Source organism: Cetorhinus maximus, chromosome 9, assembly GCF_964194155.1.
Source record: "Cetorhinus maximus chromosome 9, sCetMax3.hap1.1, whole genome shotgun sequence".
Taxonomy (NCBI): domain Eukaryota; kingdom Metazoa; phylum Chordata; class Chondrichthyes; order Lamniformes; family Cetorhinidae; genus Cetorhinus; species Cetorhinus maximus.
Window position 1 is genome coordinate 119,104,357 of NC_135887.1, and position 24,649 is coordinate 119,129,005.

Below are 24,649 nucleotides of genomic sequence, written 5' to 3' on the forward strand. Positions count from 1 at the left end.
GTCTTTAAACTTATGAAGGGGTTTGATAGGGTAGACATAGAAAAAATGTAATCTGCTTTTGGGGAGATCAAAAGTAAGGGTTATAAATTTATGATTGTCACTAATAAATCTATGGTTCAGTGCATTGTAGTTCCACTGTGCCTTTGTCATTACTCTATTGAGAGTGGATTGCATCAATTTGTCTCCATTTTTTTTTGGGAGGGGTGGGGGAAGGGCTAAGTATTTTGAAGCTACTTGACAACGGTATAGCTACATATTGTAAAATAACTTGTGAGTTTTCTTTTTCAAAAACCGCAGACTTCTGTGAAACGCAGCTATAATTAGTCCACAAGGTTACATAAGATTTTGTTACAATGAAGTAAGAATCTGGCGATTTCATTTTTGGCAGGCATTTTAAAGGAACTTTGACTTAATTTTCCTTTAGGAACCTTAAGAGTTGGAGAAGGGGAGAAGATAGAAAATGATATCCTATCTTTTAATATTGTGTAAATAAATGTAGATAAATTTTATTCGGTTTTAGTTTACATGAAATAAATGATAGATTAGAGATTTAGTAGTGCTTTGCACAAGGGTATCTTGCAGGTTTATTTTTCTCATTCCATGGACTCCCAGCAAGTGACGCTTCGTTTTGGGAGGTGTTGAGAAGAGACCAGGCATCTATCTGCAGCTGGGAAGAAAATTTGGATAGTGTATCATTACCACCAGCTCCTGTTATGAGCCTGCTGGCATTCAGCCATACGTAAGATTGCTAATTGCAGGAGGTTCATGGCGTGAGAGGAACAGCGGGTATATGTTCACATTGAACAGGACGTTTCTTCCCCCACCCTCCAATCCAAAATTAATAACCAATACTTTAGGATGTGGGGGAGAGAGAAAGCATCCAAGCCAAAAAATGTAAAAAAAAAAATGTAAAATAGCCATTTATCCAGTTTATTGTTACTGGTTTGAAGAGATTCCAAATTAGTAAGTTGTAGAACTTAGTATAAATTTGATCAGGAACCTAATTAAGAATGTGTTGTTCACACAGGCAGTATAACTTTTCCTGTAAAAACAGTTGTGAAATAGTAATTTACTTAGATGTAATGAAGGTACAAAATAGTAATACAGAGAATAGAAAGGATTGTGCATGCACTGAACACTAATCTTATTCTGATCAGAATTTATTTCATCGCTCTGTACAGGGTTTTTGTATTTAATTTATTTAATGAATCGGCAGTTTGTTATGGAAAATTAAGTTTAAAAACTAATTTTTCAAATACCATTCCCATAACACTTGCTAAAATATGAGTGAAAAGGTTGGTGTTAATAAAACACAGACCACTGAAATGATGTCTTGGTTCAGCTGGCATTATTCCATAATGAGTCAAAGTCATTGACAGCTGTGCCTTCAACTATCTAGGCCCTAACCTCTGCAATTCCGTCTGTAAACCCTTCTACTCTCTCCCCTGTTAAGACACTCACTCCTTAAAACCTATTTGACCAAGATTTTGGTCACCTCTAATATCTCCTTCCTTAGTGTCAAATTTTGTTTGATAATTGCTTCTGTGATGGGTGTTTAGGATGTTTAACTATATTAAAGAAGCTACATAAATACATGTTGCTGCTCTTATCAAGCCTAGAACACAAGATGTTCTTGTTTGACACTCCACTGGACTACTGAAGGTGTGGTTGAAGCTTGTGTCCTTCGGATGTAGTGTTAAACCAATACCACATAGCCCCTCTGTGGTTCTGGTACATGTTAAAATCTCATGGCACTACTTGAAGATCACGTAATTATCCCTGGTGTTCTGGCTAACATTTTTTCAGTCTTACCAAAAGCAGATTGACCGATCATTCATCTAGCAGCTATTTGTAAAGGAACTTCTTGGTGTGCTCAAATTAGCTATTGCGTTTGTCTGAAGTTTTGCAGTGCTCGATGTTAATCACACCATTGTAGAGAACCAGATTTATATGCAGAAGAGTGTTGGCAGAATCGAGGCCAACTTTAAAACATGCTGCATTTCAGATATATTTATATCTCTCTCTCTCTCTCTCTCTCTCTCTCTCATATAGATCATGTAAACATTAAGGGTTTTTTCTTCCCTGCACCATTACTAAACACCTGAAACAACATTTCTCCCCAGCATATCTTGAATTCTAATTTTCAAAATGCTCCAGTCAAGCCAAGTTAATTTCTTTTTATTTTATAAGTAGTTGAATAGATTCACTGAACTGGTTGAATGGCAGAGAAGGCTTAAAGGGCCAAATAGCCTATTCCAGTTCCTATTTCTTACATTCTTATGCATCACCTAAGGTTGTCAATTGAATTTTTATTTGTGTCAGCTGCAAGAATTTTATATATCAATTAGATACTCTGCTTGAGATCAGTTTTTATACATGCCCACGTCAACCTGCCATGTAGTTACATCAATCTTAATTTCTCTGCATTAATATTGTATGCTTATAAGTTAACAAAAGAAACTGCACGATTTTCTCCATAATTAGTGCACTACTAAACAAATTATATGTTTCAAAGCCATGCATTCTGTGATTTTATAAAACGGCCATTCTTATTTTTCATAGAGGTTACTTTAGTAGTGTGAGGGAATTCTACTTAACTGATTTTATTAAAAATGTTATTTTAAAAATTATGAAGGTGTTCATGTTTTCACAACTGGATCAGCTTTTATTTATGCATTTGTATTCCTTCTGCCTAAGGTCTAAATTTATATTTGCTAAGAACCCAGAAGTAGTGTGGGAATCAGTATCACTACAGTTTAAAAAATGTAGATTCCTGCACAATACAGGTTGCTAGCTAGAGAAATAAAACATTTTGTAGCAATTGTAGGTTTTGTGCAAATCACAGCATTTGATCAGTAACTTTTGTAAATTGTAAATTGAGCCTTATATAACACTGTTACATCATGAAGGAAGACCCAAAGTGCTTCACTATTCTGTAAGTGACTGTGGCAAGCATTTGTCTTTTATTGAGATACCACAGATATCAGTTGAGATGAATGATTGGTTGATCTGTTTTTAATGTTGTTTCAAAAAGAAATAGGTCAGGATGATGGGAGAAATTCATGCTGTTCAGATCATGTCATAAGAGTTTAACATACATCTGTGCAATTATTGTAGATAGAATAGATAGAATCAGAAGATAGCACTCTATCTTAGTACCCTGCAGATGTCCCAGCCTAGATTGTGGACTCCAGTTCAGGAGTGTGGCTTAAAAAGCAACTGAAATTTATGTAACACCGTTAATGGAGAAAAATGTCTCTGTTTCAAAGAGACTTGAGGATAAATGGATCCAAAGAAGGAACAATTAGGAGGTGACCAAAAGCTTGGCTACAGAAGTAAATTTTAAGGTGGAAGATGAGGGATTTAAGGAGGCCATTAGATAGGGACTTTGGCTAAAGGCACGGTTGCCAGTGATGGGGTGAAAGGTTGAAAGAATTCTCAAGGGGAGGCTGGAGCCAGGAATGGGGACTTTGTGGCTCAATGAGGTTAATGGGTTGGTGAAACTGCAAAAGCCATGAGGTCAAGAATTTTATATTTGAGATATTGAGGAACCAGGAGACAATATAGGCCAGCAAGTACTGGACGATTATGGCTTGAAAAAGGATACGGACAACAGTGATTTAAATGAGATGTAATTTAGAGGGTGCAGGATGGAAATACAGCCAGGAGAAATCTGGACTAATTGAGTGAAAGTAACAAAGACATGAATGAGGACTGAGGTTGGGCAAAGGCAGGTGATGCTAGTTGTGGGACAAGCATATTTAATAGATTGTTATAAACAATTGGGAATATTAAAAACATTCCAATTAATAGACCATTGTTCTCTTATATTAAAAATCATCATACTATCAGGAAGGGTCAACATGGCTTTGTAAAAGGGAAAAATAAAAGCAAAATACTGCGGATGCTGGAAATCTGAAACAAAAACAAAAATAGCTGGAAAAACTCAGCAGGTCTGACAGCATCTGTGGAGAGGAATACAGTTAATGTTTCGAGTCCGTATGACTCTTCATCAGAACTTCTTCAGTGCTGGGCCTCAATTATATAATCTATGTTAATGACTTGTTTGAAAGGACCGACTGTAATGTAGCCAAATTTGCTGACAATACAAAGATAAGTAGGAAAGTAAGTTGTGCAGGGAATGCACAGAGTCTGCAAAGGGTAGATAGATAGTTTAAATGAGTTGCTTTGCTTAAGGAAGGACATCTTTTAATTGGAAGCAGTTCACAAGGCTGATTTCCTGGGATGAGGGATGTTTGTCTTAGGAGGAAAGGTTGAGCAGTTGAGCCTATACTCCTTGGTGTTTAGAAGAATGAGAGGTGATCTTATTGAAACATTCTGAGGGGCTTGACAGGGTAGATGCTGAGAGGATGTTTCCCCTCATGGGGGAATCTAGAACTGGGGGGTACAGTTTCAAAATAAGGGGTCTCCCTTTTAAGACAGAGATCAGGGGGCATTCTTCTCTGAGGGTTGTTAGTGTTTGGAATTATTTTCCCCAGAAAGCAATGGAGACTGGGTCATCGTATATATTCAAGGCTGAGTTAGACAGATTTTTGATTGATAAGGGTGTCAGCGGTTAAGGGGGACATGCAGGAAAGTGGCGTTAAGGCCACAATCAGATCAGATATGAAAACTGTTAGAACTAAAGGCTGAGAAGTCCGCTGGACCCTAATGGCTTATATCCTAGGGTCTTAAAAGAAGTGGCTGCAGAGATAGTAGATGCATTGGTTGTGATCTTCAAAAATTCCCTAGATTCTGGGAAAGTACCAATGGATTGGCAAATCGTTAATGCAACACCTTTATGCAAGAAAGGAGGGAGACAGAAAACAGGAAACTGTGGACTAGTTAGCCTAACACCTGTCATAAAGAAAAATGCTAGAATCCATTATAAAGGAAGTAATAGCAAGACATTTAGAAAATCATGATACAATTAGGTAGAGACGACATGGTTTTGTGAAAGGGAAATTGTGTTTGACTAATTTATTAGAGTTCTTTGAGGAAGTAATGAGAAAGGTGGATAAAGGGGAACCTGTAGACCTGGTGTGCTTGGAATTCCAAAAGGCATTCGATAAAGTGCCACATCAAAGGTTACCACTCACAATCAGAGCTCATGGTGGAGGGGATTGCGAGGGGTGGTAACATATTAGCATGGACAGAGGATTAGTTGGCTAACAGGAAGTAGAGAGTAGAGAGTAGGGAAAATTAGGTCAATTTTGGGTTGGTAAGTAATGGAGTGCCGCAGGGATCAATTATGGGGTCTCAGCTATTTAGAATCTATATCAATGACTTGATGAAAGGGACCATACCAAATGTATGGTAGCTAAATTTGCTGATGATACAAGGTAGGAAAGAAAGTTGTCAAGATAACATAAAATGTCTACAAAGAGATTTAGGTTGTGAGTGAGCAAAAATTTGGCGCAACTTGTCCACTTTGGCAAGAAGAACAGAAAAGCAGTATATTATTTGAATGGAGATAAACTGCAGAACTCTACAGTACAGAGCCTTAGAACGCAACAGGAGTACAGTGTATAGTTTAGGTCTCCTTACTTCAGAAAGGATATAATTGCATTAGAAGCAGTTCAGTGAAGGTTCACTTGACTCATTCCTGGGATGAAGGGTTTATCTTATGAGGAAAGGTTGGGCTTATTTCCATTGAAGCTTTGGAATGAGAGGTGATCTTATTGAAGCATATAAGATTCTGAGGTGACGTGACAGGATGGATGCTGGGAAGATGCTTCCCCTTATGGGAGAGTCTAGAGCTAGGGGACATGATTTAAAAATTAGGGGTCGCCCATTTAAGATTGAGATGAGATGAGAATTTTTTTTTCTCTGAGGGTCATTTGTCTGGAATTCTCTGAGCAGTGGAAGCAGGGTTATTGAATATATTCAAGACTTGAGTTAGATTTTTGATATTTAAGGAAGCCGAGGGTTATGGGAGGCAGACAGGAAAATGGAGTTGAGGCCACAGTCAGATCAGCCATGATCTTAATGAATTGTGGAGCAGGCTCGAAAGGCCGAATGGCCCACTCCTATGTTTGTCCTTATGTCAATATGGTTAAATTTTTTTTTCAATGTAAGAGAATTGTTCTGCTATGTGTAGTACTATTAATGGTCATATTGATAAACAAGCTATTAAATATGCATGCTCTGAGGCTATTAGCTTATAGGAAGTTAAAGATCAGCATCTTAAACTTTTCTTTAAAATGTTGAGAATCTGTGGATTTCAATTTAAATTTATATAAAATTGATATATAAGCCTTTCTTGATGAAAGGAAATTAGTGGCAGTTATTTCCTAGAGTACAGGAGTAAAATCAAAATAGCTTGGGCCATGGGAGGTTTCAGCTTGTTGCTTGGATCTGGCCAACCCAAGTTTCGTGTACTTCAATTAATTTACTGTGCAAGTCTGAAATTATTTACATTTTTGTCTTTCCTCTTTTCGCGTCAATTTACTCTGCTGTCCTGACAGCATTCACTCTTTGCTAAGGTACAGTTCCACAGGCATTGGTTGTTTTCCTTTTTTCTGTAGCTTGGACGAATGACCTTGCTTGTTTAATCCTAGATAATCTATTTCACTACAGGAGGAAAATCACAGCTAAGCACAATATGACATCCATATGTGCACACCCACAGATTTCCAGGGGCAAGAATCCTGATTCTTCTTTCCATTTCTTTCACTTTTTATTCCTTTTTGCTAACCTGGAACACTGAAGTCAAATACAATTCCCCCATCACAGGCTCAACTAAGATCAACGAACTAGGCAGTGATGAGACTCAGCTACTCATTGTCTTAATTATTGGAGGCAAACTGTTGTATTTTTAGTAGACTGAAAATAATTTGCACTTATTTCCCTTTTCTGCACTAAATTCCCAGTCTTAGTTCTTTTGTTGTACTTAAATTCAAACTGCAATTAGTGGATTGGCAGAGCTACACGATATTGAGATGGAATTGTGTTGACAGTTCCGTAATTGAGTCCTTGGCCTATACTGTTTTTGTTATGTGCCAATTGGAAGCCAGGTGGTTTGTTGGAGACCCAGTTACCATAGGTTATTCCTGTGCAAGATCTGGCAGACAAATAGCTTTAAGGTGTTTTTATATGATAGGAAAGCAGCTGACATGAAATGCTTCGATCATCTGCCAGCTGAAGCCAATAGTATAGAGACACCCATGTTCATGGTATTGTAGAACTATGTGGGTCAACAGTTGTCCCATTGATTAAGGGAGACTTTGTGAAGTCAAGACATAGAGCCAGTACCCTGCATTTCCTCAGGTAAAGCAAATGGGTTTCTACGTTTTACAGCACCTGACTTAAAGGTGGAAATGAGAGTGAGACGTTAAATCTTCCTTCTCAAATATCATTCAAATAGGAATTAGACGGTTCCGAATGAACATGCCGTCTCCACCTCTCAGGCAGTGCATTCCAGACCTTAACCACTCGCTATGTGGAAGTGTTTTATCTTATTGCTTTTGTTTCTTTTGCCAATTACTTTAAATCTGTGCCCTCTCATTTTCAATCCTTTCACAAGTGGAAACAGTTTCTCGCTATCCACTGCCCAAGCCCCTCATGATTTTAAGTACCTCTATCAAATCTCCTCTCAGCCTTCTTTTGTCCAAGGAAAACAGTCCTAACTTCTTCAATCTATCTTCATAACAGAAGTTCCTCATCCCTGGAACCATTCTCGTGAATCTTTTCTGCAATCTCTCCAATGCCTTCACATCCTTCCTAAAATGCAGTGCCCAGAACTAGACACAGTACTCCAGCTGAGGCTGAACTAGTGTCTTATATAAGTTCAACATAGCCTTCTTGCTCTTGTACTCGATGCCCCTGTTAATAAAACCCAAGCTTTATTAACCGCTCTTACAACCTGTCCTGCCACGTTCAATGACTTATGCACATATACGCCCAGGTCCCTCTGCTCCTGCACCCCCTTTAGAGTTGTACCCTTTATATTGTCTCTCCATGTTCTTTCTGCCAAAATGAATCACTTCTCATTTCTCTGCACTGAACTTCATCTGCCACCTGTCCCCTCATTCCACCAATTTGTCTATGTCCTTTTGAAGTTCAACACTATCCTCCTCACAATTCACGATGCTTCCAAGTTTTGTATCGTCTGTAAATTGTGCCTGATTTACACCAAGGTCGAGATCATTAATATATATCAAAAAAAGCACAAATGACACCAAATAGTATTCCAAGTCCCAGAGACTGCAGTTTGACTGTGGATTCTGTTTTTTTTTCATTCATTCACAGGCTGTGGGCTTCGCTGGCTGGGCCAGCATTTATTGCCCATCCCTAGTTGCCCTTGAGAAGGTGGTGGTGAGCTGTCTTTTTGAACCGCTAGAGTCCATGTGGTGTAGGTACACCCACAGTGCTGTTAGGCAGGGAGTTCCAGGATTTTGACCCAGTGACAGTCAAGGAATGACAATATATTTCCAAGTCAGAATAGTGAGTGACTTGGAGCGGAACTTCCAGGTGGTGGTGATCCCATCTATTTGCTGCCCTTGTCCTTCTAGATGGTAGTGGTCGTGGGTTTGGAAGGTGCTGCCAAAGGAGTGCTGTGCAGTTTGACTGTTGGGAGCTTTGAATATACCAAAAATGGAGCATGTGTCCTGATATTTAGCAACCTGAGGGGTTGTGTGGTTTGGCAGCACTGGAGAGTGAAATAAAACTTTGGCTTTCTGAGGGATTCTTGGGGCATGTCAACACTGAATTAGGGTTTGGAGAGCATGGGGTCAAGCAGCACTGATTTGCAAGATCTATTCAGAGACTTCAATTTGTTGCTTTTTGTTTAATACCTGGGAAATAAATAAATCCAGATTTCCTTGGATAAATAAATACCACAATTGCATAATAAATGTAAGGATTCCACTGTGTGTATGTGTGTCACTCTCTCCTCCCTCCTTTTCCCTATTTAGAATAGTAAACAAATGAATATATCTTTGTTGAGATTACAAAATACCTCCTTAAAGGCCTGCTGCTGCTGCTCTATTGTTCTAGCTTTTAACCTATTTTCCCAGTTCACCATAGTCCTGTTCTCATCCTTTTGTAATTGTCTTTGTTTAAGAAGGACACTAATTCCAGACCCAAGTTTCTCGCCCTCAAAATGAAGGTGAATTGCATGTTATGATCATTCTTGCCTAGAGGATTCTTTACTATGAGATCATTAAGTAATCCCATTTCGTTACACATTTCTGGACCTAAAACAACCTGCTCCCTGATTGGTTCCAGATGTATTGTTCTAAGAAACTACCCTGAATACAAACTGTGAACTCATCCTCCAGGCTATCTTTGCTAATTTGATTTGTCTGAACTATATGAGGATTAAAATCGCGCATGATTATTCCAGCTCCTTTCTTACAAGCCCCATTATTTCTTGATGTAAACTCTGTTCTACAGTTGTAGACACTATTCAGGGGCCTATAAACTACTCCCGCCAGTGACTTCTTACCCCTGTATTTCATATCTCCACCCAAACTGATTATACACCTTGATCTTCCGAACCAACATCATTTTTCACTACTGAACGGATTTCGTTTATTCACAGAGCTACCTCATTTTCCTCAACCTTTCTATCTATCCTTCCGAAATGTCAAATACCCTTGAATATTCAATTCCCAGCTTTGGTCACTTTGCAACTAAATCTCTATAATGGCTGTCATATCGTAACCATTTATTTTTAATTGTGCTTTCAATTCATCTATCTCATTACAAATGCTGTGTGTATTCGGATGAAGAGCTTTTAATCCTGTCTTTTTACAATTTGTCCCTACTCTGGCCCATTTTGTTGGTGCATCCTCATGTTTGTGTGCTCTGCACTGTTCCTGTCACGCTCTGACTATCATTCCCCTCACTGCTGTTCTGCAGTATTATCTTGCCCTTTCTCATTAAATTTCTAAATTTCCCCTCACGTGAACACTTCTGCCCTCACTATTTAGTTTAAGGCCATGTCTACAGCCCTAGTTATACAATTTGCCAGGATACTGGTTCCAGCGCGCAATTCAAGTGAAATCTGTCCAAACAGTAGAGCTCCCTTTTTCCCCGGTATTAATGCTAGTGCCCCATGATTTGAAACCCATTTCCCCAACACCAATCTTTGAGCCGCGCATTCAACTCTCATCTTATTTACCCTGTGACAATTGTTTCATGATTCCGTAGCAATTCAGAGATTATTACTTGGTGGTTCTGCTTTTTAATTTATCCTCCAGCTGCTCATATTCCCTTAGAAGAACCTCCTTCTTAAACCTGCCTATGCCGTTAATATCCACATGGACCATGACAACTGGATCTTCCCCTCCCATTCAGAGTTCTTTTTCAGCTTTGGGGAGAAGTCCTTAACCCTGGCATCAGGCAGGCATCACAGCTTATGGGACTCAGGCTCTTGGGTGCAAAGAGTAGTATCTATGCCCCTAACTATACTGTTCCTTCTACCACTACATACCTCTTAACCTGCACCCACCCGCTACCCCCACACCACAGTGCTGTGTGTTCAGTTTGCTCACCCTTCCTGCAGTCTCTGCTCTCGACCACACAGGTTGTAAGAACCTCAAACCTATTGGATAAGGGCAGAGGCTTCTCAGTGTCACTTTCTGGATCCCCATACCAGCCTCACTCATAGCCACACCCTCCTGTCACTGATCACAGACTAAATCTGATGTACCTAACCTAAGGAGCGTGACTGCCTTCTGGAATAAAGAGACCTGCTAACATTCTGCCTCCTGATACATAGCCGTGTCCAAAGCTTAGATTCCAGCTCATCAACTCTGAGCCGAAGCTGCTTGAGCTGCAGGCATTTACTGCAGGTGGGGTTGCTGTGGATCACACTGGTGTCCATCAGCTCCCATTTGCTACAGCTGCAACACATCACCTACCCTGCTATCTTTGTAGTTTTTTGTTTAATTAGGGTTTCAAGTTTAGAAATATTATTTGATCATTTGTAGCTATACTATGTAGTTTAACTAGTTAAGCTTTTCATTTAATACATAACTTGTATCTTCTTGGTACCACTGGAAACTATTACCCCAACTTATGGAAAAAAGAGAACTTAAATCAAGCATCATTGGGCTCTGTTCCCTTCTGCCAAAACTGCTCATCGCCACTGGATCATTCTGGAATGTCAAGATAACCCTTTGTCTTCCCACACCCACACCTTCAACAAACAAATGCAAGGAACTCATGGATTTCTTTGTTACTAAGACTGAGACCATCATTTTAGCTGCCTTTATCACATCCCTCCCTCCCCTTGCCCTAGCCCTGAACCTGCATCTTTGTCTAGATTCTCTATCTTTCTTCAAGCTCATCTTGCCCCAGGAGACCCACCTCATGTTCTCTCAACCCTATCCATACTAAACTGCTGGCCATCTATCTTCCATCTCTGGCCCCCATGCTAGCTGCTAAGTGGTTCCCACTTCTTGGGTACGTTCATGTGGCATCATCACGCTCCATCTTTGACCACTCTGACCTTGAAAATAACTGCCTCATCTCCAGCTTTCATTTCACCTGCAAAATCTTCGAACATGTCTCCCAAACCCATGCCCATCTTTTGCACTGTTCCATTTTTGAACCTCTCCAATCAGATTTCTACCCCGTCAAAGCACTGAAATAGTCCTAATCAAAGTCATGAATGACATGCTATGACTTCGGAGCGCTATTCCTTCTCATCATTCTTGACCTGTTTACAGCCATTGGCACAGTGGACCCACAGCATTCTCCTCCAATGCTTCTCAGTCGTCCAGTTAAGTGGGACAAGTTGCCTGGTTTCTCTGTTACCCATACAATTGTAGCCAGAGGATCTCTTACAATGGCTTCTCTTCCTGCCCTGCAGTGTTGTCTCTGGAGCCCCCCTCAATTTTTTTTCTGCATGCTGCCCCTCGTGACATCGTCCAAAAACAGAATGTCAGGTTCCACATGTATGCTGACTAGCCCCAGTCCAATTAACCCATTACACCTATGCTTGCTGATGTACATGGAATCCAGTCTCTCCCCCCCCCCCCCCCCCCCCCCCCCAATGCATTGATTTATGTGTTAAAAACAGATAGGCATCCTCATGTTCAAATCCCTCCTTGGCCTCTTGCACATCCCTATATCAGCAACCATACAATCCTGCAAGATCTTTGCATTCATCAGGTGCTGGCTGCATCTGCAGCTCCTAATTCCTTCATCCCACCATAGTGGCCATGCCTTCAGCCATCTAGAGCCTAAGCTCTGAAAATCCCTCCCTAAATCTCTCTGCCATTCCTTTAAGATACTGCTTAAAACCTAACTTTTAGAGCCAGCTTTCAGTCACCCTTTCTGCTTTCTCCTCCCTTACCTCGGCACTAGTTTTTGTCCAGTTACACTCCTGTGAAGTGCCTTGAGATGTTTTTCTATGTTAAAAGTGCAAGTTGTTGATAGAATTCTCACCTCTAAATCAAAAGGTTGTGGATTTATGCCCAGAGACTCGAACAAGCAATCTGGGCTGATACTTCAGTGCAGTGCTGAGGGAGCGCTTCATTGTTAGGGCTCAGGTCTTCTGGTCTCCAGATAGTCGTGCCCGCCAAGATACCCCTCGGTACTCCTCTGAAGTCCCCAATGCAATAACTCTGTCCGGATTGCCTGGGAAGTTTGAATTTCTGATGGGCAGTTCCCCAAAACCCTGTGAGAAAGACTCCAACTCTGAGTTCAGAGTCGGAGACTTCAGACAGTTCCAGCTTGCCAGAATAGTTACCCAGGAAATGTTAGATTGAGGAAAGTTACAGTCTAACTCCTAGGTAATTATACAACTGCCCCCGTAATCTCCCCGCCCCCCCAAACCCCACCCCCCATTTCCCCACTTGATCCCCCGTCCACCCTATTCTATCCTACTCCCTTAGACACGTAACTTCTCTCCTCTTTTTCAGAGGTTTTGGGACATTTAAACTTATATGGCAGCTAGTGCCGTAAAAATGGGGTGAGGTTTCTGCGCAGATTCATTCAGCTGCTCCCACCAAGGATTCCTGCACTGAGTCAGTTCTGCAGGACCCTCCATCAGAAGACCGTCTTGACATATCGGAAGAAGATAAGTGTTTATTTTTTTGTTTGTTCACGGTCAGAAATAGGGGAACTGACCCTGAACTGAGGATTCAGGCCAATGCCTTTTGGATGAGACATTAAACTGGTCCCTAGGTGAGCATGAAAGGTTCCATGGCGATATTCGAAGGGTAGCTCCATTGTGTTTTGTCAACCGAAATCATTAAAACAGGCTGTTTGTAAATTGACTGCCATATTTCCCTGCATTATGACAGTGACTACACTTTTTTAGATGTAAAATGCTTCAATAGTGAAAGGTGCTACATAAATGTAAGTTCTGTCTTTCTTTCTGCCTCTGGGTACCTATTCTACAGTTTTAACCTCCTTATTAACCTGTTCCTCAAAAGGCAATAGTGTTTGAATACTGTTAACGCAGAGGTAGAGATCCTTGATAAACAAGTGGGTAAAAGGTTATCGGGGGTAGGCGGGAGGTTACAATCAGATCAACCATGATCTTATTGAATGGCGGAGTAGGCTCAAGAGGCCAAGTGGTCTACTCCTGCTCCTTGTTATTATTTCTTGTATTTTGTGTCTTTTAAAGCGGTGACAACTGGAAATAATAATTGGAAAATACCTGTCTACACACCATCCACTCTGACCTCTTAATCATTGCTCTCATACACTGTCAGCCAGCCACAAGCTTAAAGGTGCCTATGCAGGAGATCAACATCCTAGCAACAACAACACAGTTGGTTACTGCATTACCCGGGGTGGCCAAACTGTGACCCATGAGCCGCATGTGGCTCTTTTACACTTAGTGTGTGGTTCATTCCTCGTGCTGTAAAACTTACATTGCACATTGGAGGAAAATAAACAGCTGGATGCAGCCTCTGCCACGAACAGCTTCACAAAAGGAGAACATTGGAGAGCAATGGGTGGAGGCTTACAAATCAGATCAAAGATTCATTTCAGCTAATCTTGAATTTGCTCCGCTACTCAGTGAGTCCATGATTGATTGAGTCTCCACCCCAGTGCCATCATGAGATTTTTTTTGTAGTTTCCCGCCGGCCTGATATAGGGCTGCATGACCTGATCATCAGCATTTTGGAGTGGCCTCTCTGGTTCCCTAACCCACCTTCTTGCTGCTGACCCTTTGATTTGTGGCTTTTGTCAAGAAAGGAAGATTTCCGATCAAAGTTTAATACAGAACAGCAGAATGTAAGATTGATATAAGTACTGTATTGGGATGCAAGTAATCTTCCCTCCCCCCCCCCAACCCCCCACCCCCAACCAAGAATAATGAATCCTTTTTTTAAACTTAGTAAATGTTCCTGCATACATATACTTTTTAATGCTATTTGCATTTGCATTTTTGTTAGATATATTTCCTCACAAAAATGTGCGATAGTAATAAAAAATATGTCTGTGAAGGTTGTCTATGTCTTGTGCCTCTCGAATGTTTGAAGATTATCATATGCGGCTCTAAAGTTTAGAAAGTTTCACTACCCCAGGCATGGTCATTTATTGTGGCATAGACCCAGTGTTGAAACCTTGCCTGTTCATGAGTTGGACTTGGGGGGAAATAAAGTTGAGTTGATTTTCTCTTCAACCCTTAGGAGCTATTATTTTATCAAAATGTAACTAATCCCATTAAAACCCCAAAACTTGAAGAAGTATGTTCACTTAAGACTTTTGATAGGAAAAATCTTACATATACAATCCCCAACACACACACTATCCACTTGTATTGGCCAAAGAGCAATAACCATGACCATTACATTCACGTCAGTTTCAAAGCTGCTGGCTATAGAGTCTTGTTTAAATGAATTGAATGCTAAAATAAAATTACATTCCATAGCTGGAGTTATCAAGATAAACAAGAATGCTTCAGTTTTTAATCCTAATAGGATTTCTTAAAAAAATTATAAATATATATCACTAAACCAAGCAATAAACAGCCCACTAGAATGGCACTAACCACTGTTACCAGATCAGGTCAAACTAGAGCCAGAGTTTTAGTTACTCAGTTTTTAAAAAATTATTCATGACAAAGGATGTGGACGTCGCTGGCAAGCCAGGAGTTATTGCCCATCTGTAATTGCCTTTGAGAAGGTGATGGTGAGCTGCATTAGTCAGGTGCTTAGGCCATTTCAGAGAGCAGTTAAGAATCAGTCACAAGGGGTCTGGAGTCATGTAAATGCCACACTGGATAAAGGCAGTGGGATTCCTTCCCAAAGAGAATCAGTGGACCAAGTGGGCTTTTATGACAATCACAGAAAATAACCTGCGTGACTTTGCATAACGTGCATAAAATAGAGCTTCCAAGATTCCAACTGTTCCATGAAATCAAAAACATACTAAGACCTTAATTGCCAATGGCTGCATGTGCTAATGCAGTTAGTGTTTCATTGTTTTCATCATTTGGTCAGATAATCAGCACTACAGAAATGCTTTAAATTTTGCATTTTCTCATTTTGTTTCAAATATGTCTTCAATTTTACAACTATACAGTGACAGCAATGCTCAATGTATTTATTTAAATTATGTACTTCATTTCCAATAAAATTCAAGCAACTTCATTGATCAAATTGATAAGTGACTTGTTTTCATCAGATGCTAGAATTGTTGTTTTCCATCAAATGAAACTATTAGAAACAGTTCATTTGTGTGAAGTGTTAATTTTGCAAAATATCATAAAATGCCCAAACATCAATCACTAGTCCAGAAAGGCTGGTAAATGGCTCAGATGCACTAAAAGTGCAAAGAAAAGGTTACAAAGAAGATTTGTTTGCAGGTAATAGATGGCTTATTGCTACAAGGCTTGTAACTTTTTTTGCATGATGACAATTGTTTGTGTTGAAGGGAAGAGGAAACTTTTTGTTGTTGCACTCGGTTCTAATTAGTAATTAAAGTCATTTTACTTCACAAAGGGCTGTACGGTATTTGCCTTTTGGATTTTGTATTCAGCTAAGAATATTTTTTTTTAAAATAAGACCATATCTTCATGTTTTGTTACAGTGGACCATGTTTGTGTTTTTTGTTTCACTGTTTCTCTTGCCAGCACAAGATGGCTACCGATAGCCGTCTGCGCATGCGCAATGTTCCAGTCGTGTGTGGAAATCCAATGACGTTACCCCGCTATATCCAGCCTGCCAGTATCCCTCTGTGCTTGCGTCAGTGATGTCAGGTACATCCTCGCGTTGCTCCTTCTTACCCCCATCCCGTTCCTCACCCCCGTCCTTCTTCTTGTCGTCTTCCTCCTCAAACCATCATTCCCCCTCCTCTGTAAGCCCACTGCCCAAGGCCCAACTCCGAATGGGGCCCTGACCTGGAAAACTGACTCACTCTTAGTGAACGACAGGCACTCCAGCCAATCTGCTTCAATTTGGAATTAAAGGGCATCACCTAAAACACAGCCATGATGATATGAGCAGTGCCATCTTTGGTCCTGGCCGCTACCTACTTTGTCGCTCACAATGACGTAACAGAGTAAAACATGAGAACCGTGCACGCGCAGCATTGGTAACAAATGCAGCCTTTTTATTTTCACCACTGCATCAAATCCTGATGAGACTTTGAAAAATTGCTGTGTAAATGAGTTCGTAGAGAAAGACAGCATGTTAAAACAGAAAATTCGCGACCATACCACAATGAAGTAGTTTGCAATGCAAACCATTGCTGTGCAGCCAGTTTTTTGTGTGGGGTGTTGTGTCATCTTGCCCAGTAGATTGGAAAAATGTGCAGCATACAATTATTGTGGTATTTTGTTCACCTATTGTCAGTATTTAACTATCAATAAACATGAATTTTGCCATAAAATCAGATGGTATTTCTATGAGAGAACTTCAAAAGAAATATTTTTAGCCCTCACTGCATTTCAGTTGCATATTTCAAATATGCACAGCCTGGGTAAAAAGTAATTTGCTTGTAAATACTTGAGTGGTTTACTGCTGTGTGTTAACTTTCTGTAAGGTGCCATATAAAAGGTTACTATACTAGATGCGTTTGTGGTAATATTAGCATGGATAGAGGATTAGCTAACTAACAGAAAACAGGGTAACTGGGTAATTTTCAAGTTGGCAAACTGTAACTAGTGTGCCACAGAGATCATTAGTATTTGGGGCCTCAACTATTTACAATCTATATTAATGACTTGGATGAAGCAACAGAGTGTATTATAACCAAATTTGCTGACAATACCAATATAGGTAGGAAACTAAGTTGTGAGGAGGATACACAGGGCTGAATTTTGCCGTTGGCGAGCAGGGGGCGGGGCCCGCTCGCCGATGCGGGATGACATCGGGGGCAACCCCCAACGTCATCCCGCCCCATTTAAATCTTCAGGAAGGAGGGCCCGCAGCAAAATCAGCTGCGGACCTGCCAACCTGTCAATGGCTAATTGAGGCCATTGACAGGATCATTAAAACAATTAAAGGACCTGCCCGTCCAACCTTAAGGTTGGTGGGCAGGCCAGGAGCCCCGGCGGGGAATAGAAAAAACATGAAACCTGATCCACCGGCGGGATGAGGTTTCTTGTAGGGATTTAAAAAGTTGAATAAAGTTTTAATGAAATTTATTAACATGTCCCATCTCGTGTGACATTGTCACATGAGGGGGACATGTTAAGGATTTTTTTTTTCTATTTTTAATGTCTATACAGCTGTCAGCGATCTCCCTGAGGCAGCACTTAGCCTCAGGGAGATGTGCGCTCTTCCGTACGCATGCACGAAAGAGCGCATTCTCACATTTGGGGAACCTCCCCCGCCCGTACAGGAAGCGCATAGCACTTCCCGCCAGGCATCACGCTGGGCGGGCCATAATTGGCCTGCCCACTTAAAATGGCAGCGGGGCCCGCTTCTCCGGCAGGGATCAGCTCCCCACCCGCTGGAGATTGGGTCGGGCCCGCCTGCCCGGTAGGCAGAAAATTCTGCCCACAGAGTCTGCAAAGGGGTATAGGCTAAGTGAGTGGACAAAAATTGGAGATGACGTATAATGTGGGGAAAATGTGAGGTTGCCCCCTTTGGTAGAAAGAATAGAAAAGCAGAATATTGTTGAAATGGAGAGCTTCCAGAATGCTGTGGTACAGAGGGATCTGGGAGTCCTCATACATGCATCACAAAAGTTAGCATGCAGTCACAGCAAGTAATTAGGAAAGCAAATGGAATGTTGGCCTTTATTGCAAGGGGTAAAAAGAGTATAAAAGGGAAGTCTTGCTACAACTGTAAAGATGTTGGCGAGACCACACCAAGAGTACATCATACAGTTTTGGTCTTATTTACTAAGGGATATTCTTGCATTGGAGGCAGTTCAGAGAAGGCTCACTAGGCTGATTCTAGGATGAAGGGTGTTGTCTTATGAGGAAAAGTTGAGCAGGTTGAACCTATACTCACTGAAGTTTAGAAGAATGAGAGGTGATCTTATTGACACACCTAAGGGGTTTAAGTGGGTAAATGCTGAGAGGATGTTTCCCCTTGTGGGGAATCTAGAACTAGGTGACAGTTTCAGAATAAGGGGCTTTTCATTTAAAATGAAGATGTGGAGGAATTTCTTCTCTGTGATAGCCATTAATCTACGGAATACTCTACCTCAAAGCACTGGAGGATGGCTCAATATATATACATATTCAAGGCTGTGTTTCACAGATTTTTAATCAATAAGGGAATTGAGGTTATGGGGAACACAGAGAAGTGGAGCTGAGGCCACAATCAGATCAACCATGAACTTACTGAAGGGCAGAGCATGCTCATGAAGCCAAATGGCCTACTCCTGCTCCTGTTATGTTCTTGTGTGTGTTGTAGTATTGTCTGTCACCCTTCATATTTCACACTTTGTTATAAGTGCAAAACAATACATAATGAGAAAGATGCAGTAACCTGTGGCCTGAAATTAACAAGTAATTACAACTATCTTCTGGTTATAAATATTGACATATCCAGACAATCCTAGTCTATAAGAACAGGCCAGGTTTGTAGCTATACATACCCTGTGTTCCTTAACCTTGGCTACACATGGTGTAGCTCATAGGAAGCTGCTGGTCTCTATACATTCTAGTAAAATGATACAATAGTACACATTGTAAATTTCTGACATTATTAATTGGCTTAGATTTCATAATTTTAGAACAATGACAAATCTTAACTGAACATGTACATACTGTACAAGCATGGCAATTCAGCAAGCGGGGACCAGTAACCAGCAATCCTAAAATTTCAAGTAACTGCAAATTAAATGGCCAATGTGCAACAGCTGCCAATAAATAAAGGGAAAATTAATGAAATTACGCCAAATATTTTATCTTTTTTGCCAGCTCATTGTCCACACAGTTTTTTAAAAATCTGGCATGACAGATATTGCAATCAAGAAAATTCCAACTCCACCTTAAAGCTACTTAACTTCAATTGGAAATGTGTGGATTAGGTTTTGCTCCTGTATTGGCTTTGGGAGTGTGGATTTGGATTGAAATTATTTTGTGTTCCTTTCTGACCTGGTGGTGTAATCCTGGGCAATTTTATCAGATCCTTGATATCTTAATTTTTAAAAGAAATAGTCCTTTTATAGCTTGAGCTGGTTGTATTATTTATATTTTGTCCTGCTTCCCCCAGCTCAACTGTCATGCCAGTTCCATTCTGTCCTCACCCAAATCCACTACAATATTATGGACACCCCTCCCCATCTTGCCCCTGGCTAATCTGTCCCATGCTTTAGCTGCTGACAGTTCGGTCCATCGCCAATATGATTTTTTAAGTGTGTGCTTTATAATGCATTTTCTAAATACAATCAGACAGAAAATTGATGTCAGGGCCTGTGTTGGGGCAGAATAAGTGGGTGTGGAATTGATTAGAATAGGAATGTAATTGAATCAGTGTGGCTGGATTCTGGGACCCAATTGTTTAAAGTACTTAAAATTAGTGGGAAAGGGATTTGGTTGGTTCATTTTTGTGATGATTGACCATTATTCATTGGCTGCATGTTACTGAAGGAAAAATCAGAGGTAGTGAGAAAATAGTTAAGCAGATAATTTGTGCAAATGGCAGGTTTGAGCTTTGTTCCTCAAGGCAACGTAAAAAATTATTTTTGCACTGTGTGCTGTATTCAAATAGTTTAGATATGCAGTCTTGAGTGAAGGAGTTTGCGGTAATTTAAGATTAATGATAGCATCACTGAGCTTGCTGTTGTATTTGAATACACAATTGCCCACAATTACCAGTTTTATAAAAGATTGTGGCTACAATGCTTTCCATTTCCTTTGTTCTGCTTTTATTTTCACCTCCATTTGGCTCTTTTTTGTATTTGACCATTTTCATTTTCATTGAAAACTTTTTTTTACATTATGAGAGTTACAACTGTTGCACTTCTTGGCCATTTAAGCAAGTTATAGTGGATACAATTTTAATGTAAATTCAAGCGGTTCAAGAAGGCACCTTCTCGAGGGCAATTAGGGATGGGCAATAAATGCTAGCCTAGCCACCAACACCCACATCCCATGAATGAATATTAAAAAAATGTAACTTTTGTCTTTGCTCTTCCTCCACCACATTACCATTTTTAAAAAAAAATCATGATTTTTGCATCTGAATGACTAAATCACTTGTCTTTTCAGTTTGAGCTATGGAGCAGCACATCCAGAAACTGACCTCCTTCATAGACCGGCTTACGCAGCATCTCACCAGCTGCCTGGCTATACCACTACACATCACCCCACAGGTACAAAATAATTTCTATTGTAATTTTGAGTAACTTCTTTTAAAACTAAGAAGTGGATACCTGTGCCATTTGTCAAAGCATCTGATTTGCATTAAAATGTATAAAGTCACCTATTCTTTCTCTTGAGTATTGTTTTAAAATTATTTTGAAAGTTATTTTCATGCTGCAATTTTTGGGATCAACAGTTTCTAATTTTTAACCAAGTGTACTGGTTTCTGGTAGCATGCATTATCCAGCCAGGTGCCTCTACATTGGTTTGCCAGACAGTAAAGTCATAGCATGTTTTAAAATAAATTGAGTCACCTCAGAATGCAGGAAGCACCTCCACTTCAGTACTTCAATGACATCCTTACATTCCCCTGGTTAGAAGAGCCAACATGCTGGGATTCTTTTCTTGGTAGGAAATTGTTTCTTAAAGATATTTGATACTTCCCTGGAGTTATGCTAAACAAAAAGATCTTCTCTCAACCAACCTGCAGATTTTATTTAACAAGTTTTCTTCCTCAAAATATACATGACTACATTATTCATAATAAAAACAGAAAGTACTAGAAACACTCAGCAGGTTATGGCAGCACCTGGGGAGAGAAACAGTTAACATTTCAGGCCTGTGTCTTTACATCAGAATTGGGAAAAGTTAGAAATGTAATGGGTTTTGAGCAAGAGATGGATGGGTGGGACAAGGACAGAAGGGAGCTCTGTGATAGAGTGAAAGACAGGAACGATTGATTGATCAAAGAGTTAGTCTTCCAGGGCCAAGGAAAATGGTGAGGGAGCAAGAAAAGAACCAGAAGCAAAAGATGTGCCAAGAGCAGGTGTGCTGCTGACTGCAAGCAAAAAATAAGAGAAAAACCAAAACATGCAAAGAAGAAGAAATAAAATAGGCCCCGGGTTTATGGTCTGAAATTGTTGAACTCATTGTGGAGTCCTGAAGTCTGCAAAGTGCTTAATCGAAAGATGAGGTGCTGTAGCTCAAGTTTATGTTGAGCTTCCCCGGAACAGTGCGGTAGGTCAAGGACAAATGTAACTCCTGTGGACACAGGATATGTACCACCTGCCCTTTTGCTTCCCCTCTCCCCACAGTCCAAGGCCCTAAACACTCCTTCCATGTGAAGCAGTGATTTACGTGTGCATCTTTCAACTTGGTGTACTGTATTCACTGCTCACAATGTGGTCTCCTCCACAGTGGGGACACAAAATGCAGATTGGATGACCACCTTTTCAGAACACCTCTGGTCAGCTTCTGGTGGCCTGTCATTTTAATTCTCCATCTTGCTCTCACGCTGTCATCTCTGTCCTTGACTTGCTGCACTGTTCCAGTGAAGCAGAACAGCACCTTTAGATTAGGCACCACACAGCCTTCAGGACTCAACATTGAGTTCAACAATTTCCAACCATAATAGAGTCCTGAAGGCTGCAAAGGCGTTATATTGAAGTAAATCCCCTTCATCCTTCCCAAGTAGAAACGAACCTGAAATACGCCACAATTTTTGCAGCGTCAAATCTTTATTAGAATGAAATCAGTTGAACAGATGGTATTTGCAGGACTGTAGCTACATTGAGCAATGTGCCATGCAAGATTGCATTTTTTACAGTTTAACCAAAACTCTTTAGATAAAGTCGAATTTTGAATTCTGTTAGGAAAGTCATTAAAGCATTACTTTTAATTAAATTGGTGGATAGCTGAGGAAGCGAGATCAAGACAATGAATTGGAAACTTACATTTTTACAGGATGGAAAGAGGTCTTTGGCCCATTGCATTTGTACCAGCTCTTTGAAAAGGTTTATCTACTTAGCCCCACCTTGCTGCCCTTTTGCAATTCTCTGTCATTTTTTCTTCAAATGTTTATTTGTTTTCCATTTAAAACTATTTTGGATTCTGCTTCACTACTGTGTCTAGTATAGCATTCTATGGCTTAATGAACCCCTGTGTAAACAAACACTAATTCTGCTAAATTCCCTTCTTTCAGTGATGATAAATTTATACTCTCTATTCACCAATTCTCTCAATAGCTTTTCCCTATTTATTTTGTGTCCCATAATTTTGATTCATCTGATCTACTCTTAGATTTCTATTCTAGCGAAAAGAACAGCAGTGTCTCTATTCTCTCCTCAAAACTGAAATTTCTCATCCTTGGTATTGCTTATTGTGACATTTATTTGTCCAATATACTAAGTTGGCTGTGTCTTCCTGAAGCTGCTTGCAACCGTTTTGAAATTTAGACAGGCTCCCCATCTTGTGCAAATTTTGATATTGTGTCTTCTAGACCTGTGTCCAGATTATTTTCTTTATATTTGAGAAGAGTAGTGATCTGAATGCTGGACCATGGCAGTACTGCTGTTTACATTCTTTCAGTCAGACCTCCTCCAGAGGCCCCCAGCATCACAGATGCCAGCCTCCAGCCAATTTAATTCACTCCAAGTAATATCAAGAACAGCTGCAGGCACTGGATGCTGCAAAGGCTCTGGGCTGTGACAACATTCCAGTAATAGTACTGAAGACTTGTACTCTAGAACTAGCTGCTCCCTTAGCCATGCTGTTCCAGTGCAGCTACAACACTGGCATCTACCCGGTAATTTGGAAAACTGCCCAGGCATGTCCTGTCCACAAAAAACAGGACACATCCAACCTGACCAATACAGCCCCCATCAGTCTACTCGCATTCATCAGTAAAGTGTGGAAGGGGCCATTGACAGTGCGGCACTCACTCAGAAACATCCTACTCACTGACGCTCAGTTTGGGTTCCGCCAGGGCCACTCAACTTCTGACCTCACTACAGCCTTAGTCCAAACATGGATAAAAGAGCTCAACTCCAGAGGTGAAGTGAGAATGACTGCCCTTAATGTTGGCGACCCCTCAGATTCGAGGATGATGTCCGTCAGGTTTGGTGAGACTTCAGATGACTGAGGGCACCAATTATGGAACCACATGTTCCCTCACAGTGGGGGCACGTTGTTGCTCCATCAAAACTCAAGAAGCTCGACACCATCCAGGACAAAAAGTCCGCTTTATTAGCACTCCATCCACCACCTCAACATCCACTTCCTCCACCACCGACATGCAGTGGTAGCCATGTGTATCACCTACAAGATACACTGTAGAAACTCACCAAGGCTCCTTCGACAGCACCATCCAAACCCGTGACCTCTACCATCTCGAAGGTCAAGGGCAGCAGATACATGGGAAGACTACTGCCTGCAAGCTCCCGCCCAAGCCACACACTGGTTGAGCAGCGGTTCAAGTAAGCAACTCGCCACCACCTTCTCAAGGGCAATTAGGGAGAGGCAATAAATGCTGGCCTAGCCAGCGATGCCCACATACTGTAAATGAATAAAAAAAAGCTACTCACCGTCCTGACTTGGAACTACATTGCCATTCCTTTGCTGCCACTGGATCAAAATTCTGGAGCTCCCTTCCTGTGGGTGTACTACACCACATGGACTGCAGCAATTTAAAAAGGCAGCACACCGCGACCTTCTCGAGGGCAATCGGGATGGGTAATAAAAATGCTGGCATAACCAGCGATGCCCAAGTCCCATGAAAACATTAAAAAAAGACACCCATTAACCATCATTCTTTGCTGTTCTTTATCCAGTTTTCTATCCATGTTGCCATATTGCTTTTAATACCATACACTGCCATTTTATTGACTTATCAACAATTCTGTGTGGCATTCTATCAAATACCTTTTAAAAATCCATGTGTGCACTCAATTTTCTTGTCTTAATTTTATCTTAAGATAAAAGGATAAAGATGCAATTAAGCTCTTGAGAAACTCATATTACTATGTCAGTGATTTCAAGTTTTATATGTTCAAAGATATTGTCAATTTTGTATCTGAAATTTTCTCTATTAGCCAACTTTTCTTCCCCTCTGCTTCTATTGCCTCTATAGACTCTCCCTATTTGCTGGTGCATATATATATATGCCTGTGCTCATTGATGATCGTTAGATGATCA

At 40.6% G+C, this 24,649-nt stretch overlaps 1 protein-coding gene across 2 annotated transcripts in view; it reads left to right on the forward strand.

Annotated features, from left to right (window-relative positions):
* Window positions 1–24,649, forward strand: part of qser1 (glutamine and serine rich 1) — a 126,811-nt gene that overhangs the window by 46,759 nt on the left and 55,403 nt on the right. For both annotated transcript variants that reach the window (XM_078549453.1, XM_078549454.1), the window contains exon 2: window positions 20,585–20,688. In XM_078549453.1, the coding sequence (XP_078405579.1) occupies window positions 20,585–20,688 (104 nt within the window). The remainder of the gene's footprint in view (window positions 1–20,584; window positions 20,689–24,649) is intronic.